At 45.8% G+C, this 18,405-nt stretch overlaps 1 protein-coding gene across 1 annotated transcript in view; it reads left to right on the top strand.

Moving 5' to 3' along the window:
* Afap1l1 (actin filament associated protein 1-like 1) overlaps positions 1 to 18,084 on the top strand; it is a gene marked incomplete at its 5' end in the record, with an annotated part of 61,030 nt that extends 42,946 nt beyond the window's left edge. The window contains 7 exon segments of the mRNA XM_005380616.2: positions 424 to 569; positions 1,152 to 1,224; positions 2,988 to 3,099; positions 8,110 to 8,274; positions 10,767 to 10,945; positions 13,239 to 13,367; positions 15,597 to 18,084. Of these exon segments, the coding sequence (XP_005380673.1) occupies positions 424 to 569; positions 1,152 to 1,224; positions 2,988 to 3,099; positions 8,110 to 8,274; positions 10,767 to 10,945; positions 13,239 to 13,367; positions 15,597 to 15,620 (828 nt within the window). The 3' untranslated portion in view covers positions 15,621 to 18,084.
* Positions 18,085 to 18,405: the final 321 nt, after the last annotated feature.

Raw genomic sequence — 18,405 nt, 5'->3', positions numbered from 1 at the left:
TTTAATAATAACACTCTTTAAATGAGAAGTATGTATTTAGTTGACTGACAACTTTTTGGAAATTTCCCCTATGATATGGTACCACAACTATTTGGCAGTGATAACAGAGGAGAACTTGATTGAGTTATACGAGCAGTAGCCTCCTCTGATCAAAAGTAGTTCTCAAAAATTTTAGGGCACATTGTTTTTACATCCACATCCTGAGGGTGGTAAGACGATGTGCTGTCACCGAGACATAGTCAGGGAGGGCCTCTCAGGGGAGGTGGCTTTTGAGCAGAACCTTGAATGGAAGGAAGGAGGGAGCCTCAGATTTCTGGGTACACAAAAGCCACTTTTACATATCTGTGGGCTTGGCTGAAGTAAGCAGGTAGGCAGAAGCCCTGACAGTGTGTGTATGGGATTCATTGTTCTCCTGTCCCCCAGGCGAGCTGTTCAGAGGACATGGGTCGCTGGCTTGGGCTGCTGCTGGTGGAGATGGGCTCCAGCGTCACTCCAGAGGCACTGCACTATGACTACGTGGACGTGGAGACCTTAACCAGCATCGTGACTGCCGGGCACAACTCCTTTCTGTAAGGACCAGCCCTCGGCCCTCACCTGCCTGCCCAGCACCATCTCAGAGGCTCTGCGCCTGGCCTTGGGCACCTGGAGGGGTGGGGCAGGAGGAGGCACTCGAGAAGACTCTGCCCCTCAGGAGGCTAGGATGGTGCCTTCCTGCAGCATAGGGAAGGGAGTGGGCTGTGGGAGGGAGCCCAGCATCCAGGCCAGCTGTGGATGGGGCAAACCCCAGAGTAGTGGTCTTGGCTTTGTCCTCGTGCCACTGGACCATAAACCATCACACCTTGAGTGTCTGGGTGGCACGTGGCATTAGAAGAGCTGCATTAGTCCCAGCACTGTCACCACCTAGGCTCTGGGCACAAGGGCTGGTTGCCTGTCACCTTGGGCCCTGGATTTTCTGGATTATAGAGCACTGGTGATGAATGCCCCATGCCTGCCTTCAGGGCTGCTGTGGGAATCATCCAGCTCCTGCCCTTGAGGCCTTCAGACAGCTTGTGCTCTTCCATCCCACATTGGTGTCTGCTGCCGGGCTCAGGTGAGACGGTCTGGGACAGCAGAGTGCGCAGCCTCAGCATCTCATGCCTTTCACGTTCTAGATACGCAAGATCCTACCAGGACCAGTGGCCCGAGCCCCGTGTCTATGACGACGTCCCTTATGAAAAGATACAGGTACGGTCTCTTGGGTAGGCATCGGCCTGTCAGAAAGGCCACTTTCTTCCCTGTTTCCTCTTCACGGCCCATTCTGCACATTTTTCCTAGGAAATCGGCTTTATTTAAACAACAGCTAGAAGGCGAGTCCCTTCTTCTCGTAGCTCCTGACTCAGGCTGAGCATCCCTGGTGCTGGACACAGGTGGCACAGGTGGAAGAGCCCCAGGCTGGGAGGAAGGACGGGCTCTGCAGACTGCTAGGCACTGCAGAAAGGCGTGGCAGCAGGCTCTCCTCTGTTTACCGCTGTGAACGGAGGCTGCAGCTCCCCGGTGTTTGGGATGGATATTGACAGGGTGGCCTTCACCTGTTGACACTCACAGTCTAGACATCAGCTCCCTGCTTTGCTTGCTAAACCCAGGCAGTGGCAGTTCATTAATTTACAGCAAGGCCTCTCTGTGCCTGTCCCCCCGTACCTTGTCCAGAATGCCCGTGGCAGCGTGCCCTGTGCCTGCTCCTCCCAAGGGAGCCTCAGGAACACCCCATTCCGACTGGACACAGACAGGCCGGTCGGGGGGGCCTCACAGCAGGGCAGAGAGGGAATCGAGGTGCCAAGGACACTAGCTGTCTGCAGGCCAGGCCCTGCTGTGGACATTACTGGATGATGCCCTTCACTCTCACTCCAGGGCTCCCTTTTCTGGAAACTTCCCTAACCATCCTCCACCCATCCTTCTGTCCACACGGCTTTTCCTCTGCTCAGGTGAACCAGTGTATGCTGCTTGAGGTTTTGTCTAACAGTTGTGGCACAACCAGTCACCAGGCAGCACAGTGCTTCAGGACAAGGGCATGGGAGTCAGACCCAGGCTGGGGCTGAGTGGTCCTACTTCTCTGGTCCTCGCTGGGCATGAAAAACCTATCTTCCAGGGCACTGCAAGGACTAATTGAAACACTTTATGGAAAAAAAAAAAAATTAAGCACACAAAAAAAATCAGTGCCTTCTCATTGCAACATTTTGTACAGAGCAGTAAATAATAGTTTTTCTTTTTTCTATAAAGAATACTGTTATCAGTATGATTACTGTATAACAGTATTATCTAATCTCATTAGGGTTTCCTGAGTCTTACTGGATTTTGAGTCTCCATAAACTCTTAGTATGCAAATATATGTGTAAGCTAGTGAATTATGTATTTTATTACCATACTTAAATATGTTACCATTATTATGGATTACCATTGACTGATTCTTTGCTGTTGTTGTTTGTTTGTTTGCTTTTATTGAGACAGGGTCTTCCTCTATAGTTCAGGATAGCCTTGAACTCACTGTGTAGCCCAGGCTGGCCTCAAACTCAAGGCGATCCTCCTGCCTAAGCCTCCCGAGTGCTGGGATTACAGGGGTGCACCACCACTCCTGGCTGACTGATTCTTTTTGAGGGAAGATTGTATTAGCAGTTCAGAAAATCAGAGGTATGCTTCCAGAATTTGTGAAGCCAGAAATACCTATGGTGAATCAAATATAGTCACCTACTGTCTTTTGAGACTTCCTAGTTTTCTTCCCATCAAGTCCCCTAGTTTAGAGTTGCCTTTTACTGCTTTCCATAGAAAGGCATGAGATTCAAATGATCTACTGCTCGTGCAAGTGGTTCATAAACTGTAGAGTATTGCACAAGTCTAAAAATGTAAGGTCAAGAGCTCAGAAATCTTGCCAGTGCCCCAAGAGAGAGCAAGCTTCTGCACTGATGAGTCTGAGCCTGCCGGCCCTTAACCTTTCTCCTCCCTCTCCCACTCAGGACGAGGAGCCCGAGCGCCCCACTGGGGCCCAAGTGAAGCGCCACGCCTCCTCTTGTAGTGAGAAGTCCCATCGCGTGGACCCGCAGGTCAAAGTCAAGCGCCATGCCTCCAGTGAGTTCTATGTGGGCCTTCCCTGCGGAGCCAGGGAGAGGGAGGGAACAGTCCATACCAGGGGCTTCAAGGCCAGGTTCCTCCAAGGGGCAGGTAAATAAGTGAGGAAAGTGAGGTGTAAGGAAATGCTCTACCCTAGCGGGTTATAGTAGCATGCTCCTGTAACCCCAGCACTCTGGGAGGCTGAGGCAAGAGAATCACAAGTCCAGGCTTAGCCTAGGCGATGTAGTAACTTATCGAGACCTTGTCTCAAAAGAAAAATTTTTTAAAAGGGCTGGGAATATAACTCAATGCAAAGGCCCTGGAATCAATCCCCAATACTGGGAGAACAAATTATCCTAAGAAAAATAACAGGGTTGGGGGGCTGCACAGTGGTACAGCACTCACCTAGCATGGATGAGGCTCTGGGTCCACTCACCAGTGCCACAGAGAAAGAAAAAGAACAGTAATAAAACAAGCACAGTGATAAGGCACTGGCAAGGGGCCTGAGAGGGAAAATGACAGGGAGTGCAGGACAGCCCCGAAACGGGAGCCCTGGAACCAACTCTAGAGGTAACTACTACACGTCTCCCTCTAATGGTCCCCATGTGCAGTGCCATTCCCTCTTGCCCTATTTGCTGATTTTTCAAAGGCCAGAAATCTAGATTTCATGTGAAATCTTATTTTTTTAATATTAGCAATTAGTTTTTAAACATTGTAAAACTGAAAGTGTTTTATAGATAGGAGAGGGACAGAGAGATCTTCTCCAAGCTGTCTCTGTTCCAGAAGCTGACAATTTGTGATTTCCATCTGCAATAGCAAGTAGAGAGTCAAATCCCTCCACATACCCTGAAGGGAGCTGCTATGAGAGCCGCAGTTCACCTGGGTGCCCCAGCCCAAGCTCCACCTAATGCCCTGTGGGCTCAGTGAATGGCCTTAGCGTCACCCTGCACAATAGTGACCAAGTATGACAGACAACTCTGTTAAGTTCTGTCTGATTTCCAGCACTGACACCTGCTCCTGTGTGACTTATCACTATGAGCAAATGTAGGACAGCAGGCTTCAAGAGTTTCTTCTTCCTCCTTCTATATGTCTTCAAGTTGCACTTGAACAAAACACTGTCTTACTATATCTCCATTTCACTAGTGTAGACCAGTGGTAGTGAACCTATGGCATGTTATTTTTCTTTTAAGACAAAAGATGTTAACGTATGAGTTGTATTTCTAAACTAAAACGTCAGTATTCAGTTTAATTGCAGTGTTGGCACTTGGTGATAAATAAGAGGGTTCTGTGGTGCAGTTTGGGCACTGGTCTCTATCAGGTTCACCATCTGGTGTAGTCCATCCCTCCCCAGGAGTCAGGAGATCTGTCCTCCTTTCCTCATCTGACCGCTTTGGAAAAGTCCTTTCCCTTCTCTGGGCCTGAGTTCCCTTTCTGAACAGCTAGAAGAATGTGTAATGTTCTGTACGTGTCACCCTCATAAGCACCAAAAATATGGGGCCTTATGAAGCCTATTTTAAAAAGAAAAATTACTAAAAATAAGCATGTAAGATTAAAGATACTATAAAATGTCAAAAACACTAAGACAAGCAGATCTTTTCTTTAGATCAAATCTTATATGAAAGACCAGTTTATGATGGAGAGTTAAAAATGGGGACACACTGGTGGAAGTGCATAATGGCCCTGCCACCCCTAGCAAGTCACAGAGCTCTGAAGGGCAGTGGGAACCCACTGACGTAGTCCAGCTAGCTTTCAGATGAAGAAACTGCAGAACACAAAGAGAAGTGTCTCAGTCCCCTGAGACAGCCATAGCAAAATCCCATAAACTAGGGGACCTACAACAGATACTTACTTCTCGTGGTCTGGAGGCTGGGAAGACCAAGGCGCCAGTGGAGATTTGGTGCCTGCAAAAGTCCATTCCATTTCAGAGATAGCCATTTTTCTCTGGAGTCTCTTTTTCAAGGATTCTAATGACATTAATGCAGGCTCTGCTCTGTACCCCAATTCTGAAGGCCCACCTCCAAATACCATCTCACTGGGATTGTGTTTCAGCACGTGAGTTTGAGGGGGTCAGAAACTTTCAGTTTATAGCAAAAGCGTCTTGCCCAAAATTGAGTACTAATTACCTATTGCAACAGTCCAAATTACCCAGTTTTTAGTGCCTACAAACAATGAGTGTGTGTTATGTCACGGTCTCTGATGGGCAGGAAACTGAGCATACATTCAGCGGTCCTGGTATGGGTCCTGTGGCCAGGTTGCGGTCAGGATATTTGCCAGTTACCAGAGGTCACAAGAAGGCTTCACTGGTGCAGGACGTGCTCTTACACTGGCTCACTCACGTGCCCCCAGCATGTGCTATGTTGAAAGGAGGCCTAGCTCCTTACCTTGAGGACCTGTCTGTATAGTTGCATGACCTCATGATGTGACAGCTAGCTTCCCCAGATCAAGTCCAAGGAGGAAGCAAGCATATACTGCAGCGTCTGCTATGACCTAGCTTTAGGAGTCATACGCTGCCTCTTTTACAGTATCCACATGGGTACATATCTCAGCCTGACTTAGTGTAGTTGGGGAAAGGGGCACAAGTATCAGGAAACAAGAACCATGGAGGCCAAGTAGGTTGTTGAGAAAAATAGTGGTGTGAGAAGCTCTGGAGACTCACCGCCCTGCAAAACCAATAGAAGTGGCAAAGATTATTAAACTCACTGCCAAGTAGTGAAGCTTATTAAAACACTTTAAAGTTTCTGGAAATTTTTCTCAGGGCAGACAGCAAATGAGGAAACGTTTATCCTAGAGTATTTACTAAATCACAGTAAGAACGGTGAGAGTTCGCACCATTTCAGCCACAGCCTCTGCCTTTACTGCCCTCCACCGCAGTGCCAGCTCAGTGCAAGAGTCGCTGTGAAACAGCATGGGGTTTGGGTCCCCTTTCCTGCTCTTCATGCTACATTTGAACTCCAGGCTTGATTTGCAGGATGATTTACGCCAACAACTGGTTTTCGCACGGGTCACTAGGTGGCCCTATAATCCCAGCTGCAGCTTTCTCAAAGAGGTCGGACTTTGGCCTTGGTTCTGCTAAAACAGTGATACACGGCACAGATGCTGGAGTCGTGTTCAACCTCGGCTAGGTCACCATTAGTAGAGGGACCTAGCCCCTCATTTTTCTCAACAGTAAAATGGAACTAATAAGCAGAGTAATAAACAAGTACAGCTAATAAGGAAATAGAGTTTAAGACTTAAATGGAATGTGAATAAATGGCTTAGCATGTGGTACCTCCTCTACAGTAAATGCTCAGTGAATTTTTGCCATAGTTCTGTGTTGTTACTGTCTACCATTGTGTTGAACCTAGAGTTGTAGACTCCTGGATGCCATCCCAGCCCACCAGTACAATGGGCAATGCCTTCCACTCAGGTCAAGAGTCTCTACGGATTTGAGCTATAAGTAACTATCTTCTTATCTTATGTATACTTGAGAGGTCACTCATATAAAACATCCCCCGCCACTTTTTTTGTCTTTTCGAGACAGGTTCTCACTATGCAGTTCAGACTGGCCTTGAGCTCACTCTGTAGCCCAGGCTGGTCTCGAACTCACAACGATCCTCCTGCCTCAGCCTCCCAAGTGCTGAGATTACAGGTGTGTGCCACCATGCCCAGTTTATATCCCCTTTTAAAATCAGTGTCACAAGCCTGTAATCCCAGCACTCAGGAAGTGGAGGCAGGTGAACTGCTGGGAGTTGAGGCCAGCTGCCTAGTGAATTCAAGGACAGTCTGAACTGCATAGTATTTACTGAGGGAATGAACGAATGAACTTAATATTTCTGGGAAACCTTCCAGTGCAGTCTCCCTCACAGCAAAGAATGGAGGCAAAGACCCAGCACAGCACTTGGCATAAGAAGGTACTAATATATAAGGTTTGTTGGATTAAACTGAATGAGCACCAGAATCCCACTGGAGAACCTGGTCTGTGTAAAGCCATGTGTTAGCATTGTTATTTGCAAGTAACAGAAACCAAAAACTTAAAATAAAAAAAAGAAATAGAACCATGCCATATATGGGTACTGTGGTATACTCCCAGCACTCCGGAGGCTGAGGCAGGAGGATTGCCATGAGTTCAAGGCCAGCCTGGGCTACACAGTGAGACCTGATCTCAAAAACCTAACTAAAGAAATAAATAAATTCAAAGCATGTTATACATCACAAATCTTGTTTTGTTATACGATTTTACTGTCTTAGTTACGTTCTTGTTACTGAGACACAATAACCGACACCTTCCAATTAAAGAATGCAAGTTTATTTATCTTGGCTCACAGTTCTCGGAGGATTCAGCCCCTAGTTGGCTGCACCGTGGCAGCAAGGGCACAGTGAAAGGGTCTGGCAGTGGAAATCTGCTCACATCACAGCAGCAGAAAGTCCCGGGTGTAGGGAGGAGCCAGGGAGGGAAGGCACCCTTCCAGGTCACACCCCAGCTGCCCACCTCCAGCCTGCCCGCACCTGCTAACAGCAAGTCAGCTGAATTCCCACATGACCCAGTCACCTTCCCAAAGCCCCACCTCTGAGGCTTTTGGAGATGATCTTAGATCTAAACCATAATAATTACTGTCATGATTACCTAATGTTTACTAAACAATCACTGTTTTCCAGGTACTACACTAAGTACTTTTCCTCATCTCATTTAAACTTCACTATACCTTATAAAGTAAATGTCAACCAATACTCTTATTTACACAAAAGGAAACTGAAGCCTAAGGAAAAGGGCACTAAAACATCACTGCTCACTTCTGCCTGATGTCACAAAGACAGTAAAGGCAGAAAGAATGCAAACCTTTGTCTGTCTGGTTCGAAGACCTTTGCTCTTCGTGTTTGTTCTCTGCTGCCTCCTTTTTGTTCTTGTTTAGGAAATTCACACTAAGAGAATCAATCTAAATATTCCCATTTTAATAGATGGAGAAATTAAGGCAGAGAGAAGCTAACACCACCCACATAACTCACCAGCAGTTAGAACCAAGGACCCTTTTATTCCCCACGTCTCTGCAGGTGCCAATCAATACAAGTATGGCAAGAACCGAGCTGAAGAGGATGCCCGGAGGTACCTGGTAGAAAAAGAGAAGCTGGAGAAAGAGAAAGAGATGATTCGGACAGAACTGATGGCTTTGCGGCAGGAGAAGAGAGAGTTAAAGGAAGCTATTCGGAGTAATCCAGGTACCTGTGTGGGTATGGTCCTGAGTGCCCACGGGTGGCACAGCCTTAGCATCTCCCCTGGCACAATAAGGGGAAATCTTTTGCACAGGTCACCTTGTATCCTTCCCAGGTATGTTAGTCTTTCCCTCACTTTGACAAAATACCTGACATAAATCAACTTTAAGGAAGAAAGATCTATTCTGGCTCACGGTTTCAGGGGTTTCAGTTCATGGTCAGCCAGTGTGGCAGGGCAGAGACATCATGATAGAAGGGCTCTGAGGAGAGCTCACCTTAGGAAAGCCAGAAAGGAGAGAGAGAGACAGCCAGAGGGGAAGCACCTAGGGACAGATACAATCCCCAAGGTCGCACTCCCAGGATCCACTCCCTTCCACCACCCTTCCGTCCTATTCCCATCACCTCCCAATAAAGCCAACAGATTATGATCTCATCAGTGAATTCATCGACTGGTGAAGTTAGGCCTTCATGAGCCAATCACTTTCCCAAACCTCATCCTCTGAACTCATAAGCCTTTTGGAGGGCATTTCAGATCTAAACCACAACACCAGGACAGGCAGGCTCCTCTCATCCTCCTCCTTCTGCTCCTCCTCAATGATCATCATCATTGCTCCTAATCAAAGGAAGAGTCATCAATTTCAGAACTGTTTTTGGATAAGAGGATGAAAAGCATCCCAATAATGTGTACACTTAATAGAGTAAGATGCAAACTGACTTTAGAAGTATGAAAAACAAAAGTGTGCCTTAGAATAAAGGAAATAAGAAATTATCTTGAACCTCCCATTCATTCATTCACAGATAAGTATAAGACATTGGTCCAGGTCTTGCAAGTGATGTACAGTGACACTTTCCCAGGATCCTCTTCGGAAATCCTAGGACCTTGGCAGGCCCTGCCTGCTTTAGGCTCCCCTACCTCCAATTTTTGCTGTATTTCCTGTGAATTCTCCCTCTAGCTACAGTTCACAACACTTTAAGCTAGTTTTTCCACACATGTGAGAGAACAGAAGTCCTATCTTCATAGAACAAGTCCAAGGCCACTTAGCCCTGTGAGAATCTGTGGAATCTATGGACCTTTCCTAAGGAAAAAAAAATCACAATTCAAAATGTTACATACAATTTCAGGGGCTCAAGTGCCTGCCCCTGGAGCCCACCCACAGATTGTCCATGAGCCTCAGATTGAGAACTTCTGGTTTAAAGGACAAGATACATTTCGTGTGGAAAAGAACTCAAACCAGTGGCAGAGACAAAACGGAAGTTTGGTTTCAGTAAAAAGAATTTTCAAAATGTCAGAACCAGCATTTGGAAGAGCAGGCTATGTTTTGTTGCCTCAGCCCCCCGAGTGCTGGGATTACAGGCTTGACTATCTTTCTTACCTTCATGAACATCTTCTGTTTCTATAGCTCTATCATCTTGAAACATACCAGATTATTATTTCTTTTATTTATCTCTCTCTCTCTCTCTCTCTCTCTCTCTCTCTCTCTCTCACACACACACACACACACACACACACACACACACACACACAAGTTCTATAAGGGCAAAGATCTTTGTCTCATTTGTTCACTGCTATGTCCCAAGGGTCTAGGACAGTGCTTGGTACATAGTAAGAACTCAGTAAACATTTACTGAGGGAATGAATGAATGAACTTAATATTTCTGGGAAACCTTCCAGTGCAGTCTCTCTCACAGCAAAGAATGGAGGCAAAGACCCAACACAGCACTTGGCACAAGAAGGTACTAATATCTAAGGTTTGTTGGATTAAACTGAATAAGCACCAGAATCCCACTGGAGAACCTGGTCTGTGTAAAGCCATGTGTTAGGATTGTCATTTGTAAGTAACAGAAACCAAAATCAAACTAATATAGAAAGGAAAAGAAGAAAAACATGAGTGGAAAATTCACAGGTCAGGTGTAATAAACTCAAGGGATTTAAATGATGTCACCAGGAAGCTTGTTCCTCTAACTCGTGTTTGTGCCTCCTCTCTTTTTGTTTCATTCTCTTTCTCATACGGTGGCAAGTGGCTGCCCAGGGGTGAAGGCGGGAGCTTCACCAAGTCCTCTTAGCCACCCCAGCAGCGAGAGCTTTTCTTTCCAGTGACTGCACCATAACCTCAGGAGTCACTCTCATTGGACCAACTCTGACTCCTAAACCAATCACTGACCAGAATATAAGAGGTGATTACGGGCCAGGGCTAACTTATGTGTCAAACCCTTGAACTAAGAGTGGGGTCAGCTTCATTCAGACACAAGGAAAGGGAGGGGAAAGCCTGTTTCCCAGAAGAAAAATCAGTATGCTGTTTCCAAAAGCGGGGTACTGAGCAGGTAAAGACCACAGCACTCATAGTGGTGCCAGAAGCCCAAGCCCAAAGTCTGTCTCTTAAGCAAGACTGAGAGGCTGGAAAGACCCCTGGGGAGGACAGACAAGGGCCTGAGCCCTGACAGCCTCCCCGAGCTCCAGGCCAGGCTCAGCTGTTTCTCATCAGTGTCTCTGGACTCAGGAGCAAAGCTAAAGGCTCTGGAGGAAGCTGTGGCCACCTTGGAAGCACAGTGTCGAGAGCGGGAGGAGCGCCGCATCGACCTGGAGCTTCGGCTCATGGCCGTGAAGGAGCGCCTACAGCAGTCCCTGGCAGGGGGGCCGGCCCTGGGGCTCTCCGTGACCAGCAAGACCAGGAGTGCGGTGAGTCCACTGCCTCTGCCAGGGCAGCTCCTTCTTGGTCCCCTCATGTGCTACAATCCCTCCATCAGCATTTCTCTTTGCGGGTAGGAGTTGTGCTCATTTACAGAGGAGAAAACTGCGGTCCAAGGAGGCAAGGGGATGTGCCACCTGCAGCACAGCTATGACAGGCACTCTTACAGCAAGTCCTTTCTGTTCTCTGACCTTGTGTCTCCGCAGCAGCTGCAGCAGCTCACTTTATATCCTGCGGGCGGTCTTAGGAATGACCTTGGAGTTATTGATAACAATGGCTACCATGAACTAAATAACGAGCCTACATTCTACTACATTGGCCAGTACCACATTTTACCTTGTATTTCCTCAATCTTCACAGCAGTCCTATGAGGTAGTAATGAGTGTTTTAACCCCACTTGACAAGCAAGGAAACAGGTTCAGAGGTCCTGAATAACTTGCTCGAGGTTGCTGAGCAAAATGGAAGACAGGATTCCACACCCAGGAAATCTGAGCACAGAGTTCTGCTTGACCACCATAACACGTGGCCTCTCTCGGGGTCTGGAGCACACCCAGTCCTGTGCTGCTAATGTCCCAGCAACCCTGCAAGTCAGCATTCTCTCCTCCAGCAGGACTTCCTGACCCCACTCTTAGAGAGAACTTCCCTGCCCTCTTCTGGAGCAGTCTTCAGCCTCAGCAGTGTTGACATTTGGGGCTGACAACTCTTTTTTATAGGATGCCACGGTGTGCATTCTAGGATGCTAAGCAGCATCCCTGGCCCTTGTTATTGGTTGCCAATAGCATCCCATTCTCAGTTGTGGCGACCAGAAATGTTTCCAGGTCTTGCCAGATGTCCTCTGAGAGAGCAGAGTCATCCCTAGTTGGGAACCATTGTTCTAAATTAGCAACATTCTTATCCATTATTATTCCTCATAGTTCTTACTATAGTCTGTATGTGTGTGTGTGTGTGTGTGTGTGTGTGTGTTTGTATTTGTGCCCTTATTTGTATAATGCCTTCCCTCAACTACTGTAGTTGGTACTTTTACTAAGAATCAGAGGCTGAGGTTGTTGCTCAGTGATAGAGGCTCTGCCTCACATAGGCAGTGGCCTAAGTTAGATCCTAACACCACACACACACAGAATTGGACTGTCTATTTTATCATTATATCCCTACCCTTTACAAAGTCTGAGTGACAGTAAGATATAATAAATGTTGAGTGAATAAATGCCTTGCCTGCTTTCAAACCATAATGGATACTCAAAGAGATGAAATAACTTGTCTGATTAGTATGAGCTGTCATCAGGAGTTGTATAGTAGTATTGTTGCTCCAGGTCACACTGCCTGGGCCAGCCACATCAGTGACTCTGAAGCCAGAGCTGTGTCTCACGCCCCTACACTTCCTCTCCAAGTGATATTTCCAACCTCGTTTTACAGATGAAGAACATGTGGGCCAGAGTCACAGAGGGTGGAGGAGCTAGAACCGGTTCGTTAGTCACAGCCACTTCCTACTCCCAGATACCAGACATTTCTGGTCCCGAGGGCTTGATCCCTTTGACACTCTTTGGAGATAAAGGCAAGTCGCCTCTAACTTCTTCACAGGCTTAGCTGTTAAGATGTCACAGTTAAGGAACTACATTCAGTGAAGTATTAAGCACATATCTGGAAAATGTAAGTGTGAAGGTGATATAACTACTAGGAGAGACTACCACGCAGGACAGCAGGGCTTGTAGCTCAGTGGCAGAGCAGGTGCATAGCATTCGTGAGCCTGCAGCTTCCATCCCCAGCAATACCCGTCCCCACCAAAAAGAGCGTAGCTGTGGGATTTGAGCTCCTACTTACCAGTCACAACCACTTGACTCTCCCAGTTTCCTGTAAAATGGACGACCCGTCATAGTGTACCTAAAGCTACATAAGCTGGACATGGTGGTACACACAGCATTTGGAAGGCTGTGGCAGGAGGATCGCTGCAAGTTCAATTTCAAGGCCAGCCTGAACTACATAGCAAGACCTTGTCTCAAAAAATAAATAAATTAATTAATTTTTAAAATGCTGCTATGCTTTAAAAAAAAAAAAGCTACGTGTTAATCCATGCAATGCTTAGCACATAGTGAAGGTTCAGTAATTTTAATTGTTACTGTCTTTATCCCAAGGCCTTCCATATCATCTTCCCCTTACCCTCTTGTGTTGACATATTTGCCTTGTGTCTTTTAAAGTGCTCTTATTCTTCTGCAGGAAGGTTGGGTGCAGGTAGCATTACATCTCATCTATTTAATTTTTAAAATTTGTTTTTCTTGCCATTAACAGGAAACTACAAATAAACCCCAAAACAATGTTCCTGAGCAATCTCTCCCTGTCAATTGTGTTTCTGAGCTACGGAAGAGGAGCCCGTCCATTGTAACCTCCAACCAAGGAAGGGTGCTACAGAAAGCCAAGGTACACCCATAACTAGGCTAATCAAAAGTCAGAGATCTGATAGCCCCCTTTTTATGGAACCTCTTCCAAAACCAAAAATAAGTGAAAAGGAGAGAGAATTGCCAATAATCCACACAGTACAATTCATGAACTGTCCTCAGAGACCATAATTGTCCAATCATATTCAGAAACGGTTAACACACAGCTCTTTCCAGCACTTGGGAGGCTGATGCAGGAGGACTACAAGTTTGAGACCAGCCTGAGCTACATACTGAGATCCTGTCTCATAAGGCACACATACTTGTGTGTGTACACACACAATTCCAACAAGCTCAGTCATCTGGTTTCTAAACCTAAAAATGTTTTGAGACAGGAAAGAACCATTTCAGATAAGGGGTGATGGGACTTACCCAGAGTTATTGCAAGAGCAGAGATACACCCACCTGTGCCAGTTCTCAGCCCAGAGCTCACTCCAGGAGGCTGGTCCACAGTCTCTTCTGTGTAACTCATGGGGCCAACTGTGCTTCAGAACTTTTTGGATTTTAGAAAGGCTTATACTAAGTATGATGAAAAACCCCAACATGTTTCAGGTGGTACCCTCCAGGCAAATGTGTGAATGCAGTAATTCCACAGTGAGTCGCATGAACATCCACACCACGTGGACTGAAGATTGTATTCAGCCTCACATCATTTCATGTCAGGGTTTGCCACTCAATGAGTTTATGCCAAAGTGCTTGAGAAATATGTTGGCTTCTGAGCTTTCTGGGTTTCAGAATTGCAGATAAGAAAGTGTGGGCCTCAAAAACAAATGTTCAGCGTGTCAGAGATGCTCAGGAAAGGTTTTGCTGAATTTGAATCTGAGACTTGCCTGGCAATGGCACATAACATCTGGGAAACTGCTGGGAGATGAGACCGAAAAGATAGTTTGACATTGAAGGACCTTAGTTTACTAGCTAACAAATGTGGAGAGTGATGACTTTTCTCTTTTTTAAGATGAAAAATTATATAGCAGGGAACCAAAACAAATCCCTGCTTTTATGGAGCTGAGAATGTAAATTTTAATAAGTACTTTGATATAAAATGCAGCAAAACGAGGGAAAAGAAGGCGACAGAGAATGGAGGTGGCTATTTTAATGACAGTGACAGCAAAGGACCTTTTGAAGGGGTGACACTTAAGCTGATGGCTGCAGGGAGTATGACGGGGGAGTCCTGTGAGGGTCGAGGGAAGGATGACCAGGAAGAGACAGGGGCAAGTGCAAAGACTGGGAAGTGGAGGAGAAGATTGACACTTGACACCAGGCAGATCCGATTGAGTCTAGTGAGGGAACCAAAGGTGAGCACTACAAGGTGAGATCAGAGAGGTAGCCGGCCAGTGCCTGGACCACTGACACTAGGGGCCAGCACACTATGTTTGTAAAGAGCCAAATGGTATGGATTTCAGAATTTGCCAACCCTGTGGTTTGTTTCACAACCATTCTGCCATTGTAACATGCAAGTAGCCATAGACTGTAGGTTAAGGAGTAAAGCAAATGGCTGTGTCCCAATAAAACCTTACTTACAGATGCTAAAACTTGAATGTCATATCTTCACCTGTCATGAAATATCATTCTTCTCCATTTAGAAATATGAAAGACTCTTTTTGCTGATAGGGCATATAAAAGCAGACAAGACAGGTTTGACCACAGGGCCACAATTAGCCGACCTTTATTTAACAACTTGCAGGCCCTTGGAGGAACTGTGGATTTTGTTTAACATAATGGAAAGTCACTGGACAGGTTTGAATAAGGTTTTTTAATGTTAATTACATTTTTTTCAAAGGTCATTCTGAGCTAAGCATGGTAGCACATGCCTGTAATCCCATCTTTCTGGGAGGCTGAAGCAGGAGGATCACAAGTTCAAGTCCAGCATGGACAGTTTAGCAGCTTAGTGAGATCCTTGCTCAAATTAAAAAAAAAAAAAAAAAAATTCAAGGGTAGGGATATAGCTTGGTATACAAACCCTGGGCTCAATCCCCAGTACCACCACCCCCTGAAAGCCATTCTGGCTACTATGTTTAAAATGGAGGAGGGGACAAGAGAGATCAGCATGATGAAATGACTTATTCAGGGCCACAAAGATACTGAGTGGGACCAGGACCCAAGGCTCTCTACCCTGCCCAGTGGAGATCTTTAGTACAATAAAAAAAATTTTATCCAGCAGTCACACTAGAACAGTCAAGAACCTGATCTGTCTTGTCTTTCTGTACTTCAGGAATGGGAAATGAAGAAGACCTAGAAAGAGGATGAGGATTTCATTACAAAAGAAGTATCAGCTCGTCCACCTCAGGCGGAAATGCTCTCTCCCCAGAGAGACAGTAGGAGGAGACTGGAAGTCGTCCCAGCTCTCTGGGGCACCCAGAAGACTGGCCTTTATTGTCTGCATGATTTTATGCGCCTGGGGAGGGAAGAAGCAGAAGGGAAGAGGGAAATGGAGGGCAACCTTCTGACTTCACAATGGGTGGAAATGGGGGTGGAGGGAGAAGGAAGTCCGTACAGCCCTAAAGGTTTTGTTAGCTACCTTTGCCTTCCCTTCTGAAGAAGAAATGAAAGCACGTGTGAATAAGCCATTCCATCCCATCTCAGCCTCCCATTCCCAGTCCATAAGGCAGAGGAGGGCAGTGCTGGAACATCAGTGGTGCAGTGTAAAGAGAAAAGACTTGATCATCTCTTCCATGCTAACCGCATTCCTGCTGGGCATCACTGACCACCTGTGGACAAAGCAAACAGGCCGCAAAATCGGTAACATCCCTGCCTGCACAAAGGCGAGCCAGAGCCATCAAGAGCATGCGATCCCGCAGTCATTCCTCATCTGCTTTAGATCTAAGCAGAGTACAGCTATCAGCAACTTCCAGATTTGAATATTTTAAAATCAAATACCTGAGTACCCACAGGGCAAACAGGGTTGATCAACTGATGTGTTTTCAGTTCACAGTGATGGGAACATGAAGTTCTAATGTTCACAGGATGCTGAAGGTATTGAATAGTAGGGTCAATTGCTGCCAACTCAAGTCCTTTATCTATTTTATACGACACTGACACTCCTGGAGCTATAGTTAGAACCATGTCTTTATCCTGATGAAGTTCTTATCTTGCACTAGGAGGTCCACTGCCTTGCCCTTCCATATCTGCTATAAATGAAAACTATCCAGGAAAACCAGAGGATGGTGGCTGTTTGCTGCCACATGGGTGCTAAGCCTTTTACAAACACTTGATTCTTTTATAGGTGGTGCCAGGACCTCAGGTCCTAAGCAGCCTCCTTTATGCCACTCACTACTGTTTTGACACTGTACGCACTTTATGGGTCTGTCTTTAACATGTTTCTCTCCAATAAAGATAAAAACACTAACTCCTGAAAGTTCAACAGTTAGCTCAAGCGGGGAGAAGGGAAATCCCAAACTAACATGTGGACATTTTGCCAGAGGCTGGACATGTTTTACCCACCTAAAGCTTAGCATACTTCAGCCTAACTGAAACTCTACCATCCTCTGAAGTAACTGGAGTCCAGAGCAAGAAAAATGACCGGACCAAAATCCCCCAGCTGCTCACTGGCAGAGCATATAATTTAGGGGTTATGATCCAAATAACCCTGGGTTTGAGTACTGCCTTTCCTATCTACTTGCAGGGTAGCCTTAGAAGAATGACTTGACCTGCTTCTTGCTTTCCTTATCGGTAAAGCAAGATTAACTATTTTACTTTCTCTCCAACTGTTAGGGGGATTTAGTGACATAATACATGACAAGCATCTTGCATGTCTTCAGACATAGGAAACAGGTCCGTGTTGGCTACATAAGAAATGTCTGACTCAAAAGCCTATGTTTCTTCTGCTGAGGAAGAAATGACTTTTAAGTGGCAACTACAGGCATCAAAAGGCAACTAATCCAAGCCAGGCACACTTATAATCCCAGCACTCTGGAGGCTGGGGCAGAAGGACAGGGAGTTCAAGACCAGTCTAGAGTACAGAGCAAGACCTTGTCTCAAACAAAGAAAAAAAAAAGGGAAAAAAAAAAGCAACCAATCTAAACTGGTAGTTTTCATCCAAATTCCATTTCAATATCTCCAGTAACAAAAGAGCTCACATACTCTGGGCTGCTGGTTTTCTTTTTTAAAAGTATGTATCCCAACGGCATCCACTACAATATCCTCAGTTTCTCTCACATTTTTATGCAGTCAATTTGAGGTTAAATGTCTTTTTTCCACCAATATAGCTGGACTCAAGAGAAGAACACTTAAATCATTAATAATTAACATGTATTGAATATTTACCGTGTGTCAGGCATTGTTAGCCAGGGCCAAGTTCTAAGCAAACAGCCTGTGTAGTCACACAGGGTTCCACACCCAAAAGGTCCTGTCTGACTATATTGTTGCCTTCTTTATAATTCTTCCCCTTAGTAATTTTTGAACAAATGCTCCTGTGTTTTCCTTTTGTCCCTTAAATTACATAGCCATTTTTCCAGGAATTATCCCTTCAGTCATCACTAAAATCCTCTGAGATGGGTTATATAATCACACCTTTTGCAGTTCAATATCATCTAGAGCCCTCCTAACTACAAAGCAGTATTTCATCCATGTATCTCCCTCGTGTTGCACTGCAGCATTCAGAAGTAGAGAAGCATTTAATAAACAGATGCCCTATTGGCTGCATGTATGTAGCACACCTGGTGTAAAGTGGCAGTGAGAGAAATAAAAGCAAAACAGCTAAAGAACAGGTACTAATTCTTTTTTTTTTTTTGAGATAGGGTTTTGCTGTGTAGTCCAGACTGGCCTCGAACTCATGGCAATCCTGCCTGAGCCTCCCAAGTGCTGGGATTACAGGCGTGCACCACCATACTCGGCTCAAATGCCAATTCTTGTTAAAATGCCTTGTTTGGTTGTGGGGCTTTTCAAACTACAGACACGGTCTGAGTTGAACTTAAAGCTCCGTGCTTCACCACACCAGCAAGTTTCGGTCTGTTAAAACCCTTGTGTCACTGGATACGCACCAACCACCCTGAGCCTCAGTTTTCCTGTATGTAAAAGGGATT

This window comes from Chinchilla lanigera, unplaced genomic scaffold (genome assembly GCF_000276665.1).
Source record: "Chinchilla lanigera isolate Chin_1 unplaced genomic scaffold, ChiLan1.0 scaffold00014, whole genome shotgun sequence".
NCBI lineage: Eukaryota > Metazoa > Chordata > Mammalia > Rodentia > Chinchillidae > Chinchilla > Chinchilla lanigera.
Note: the sequence above shows the minus strand (reverse complement) of the source record. Positions and strands in the feature narration are given on the sequence as shown.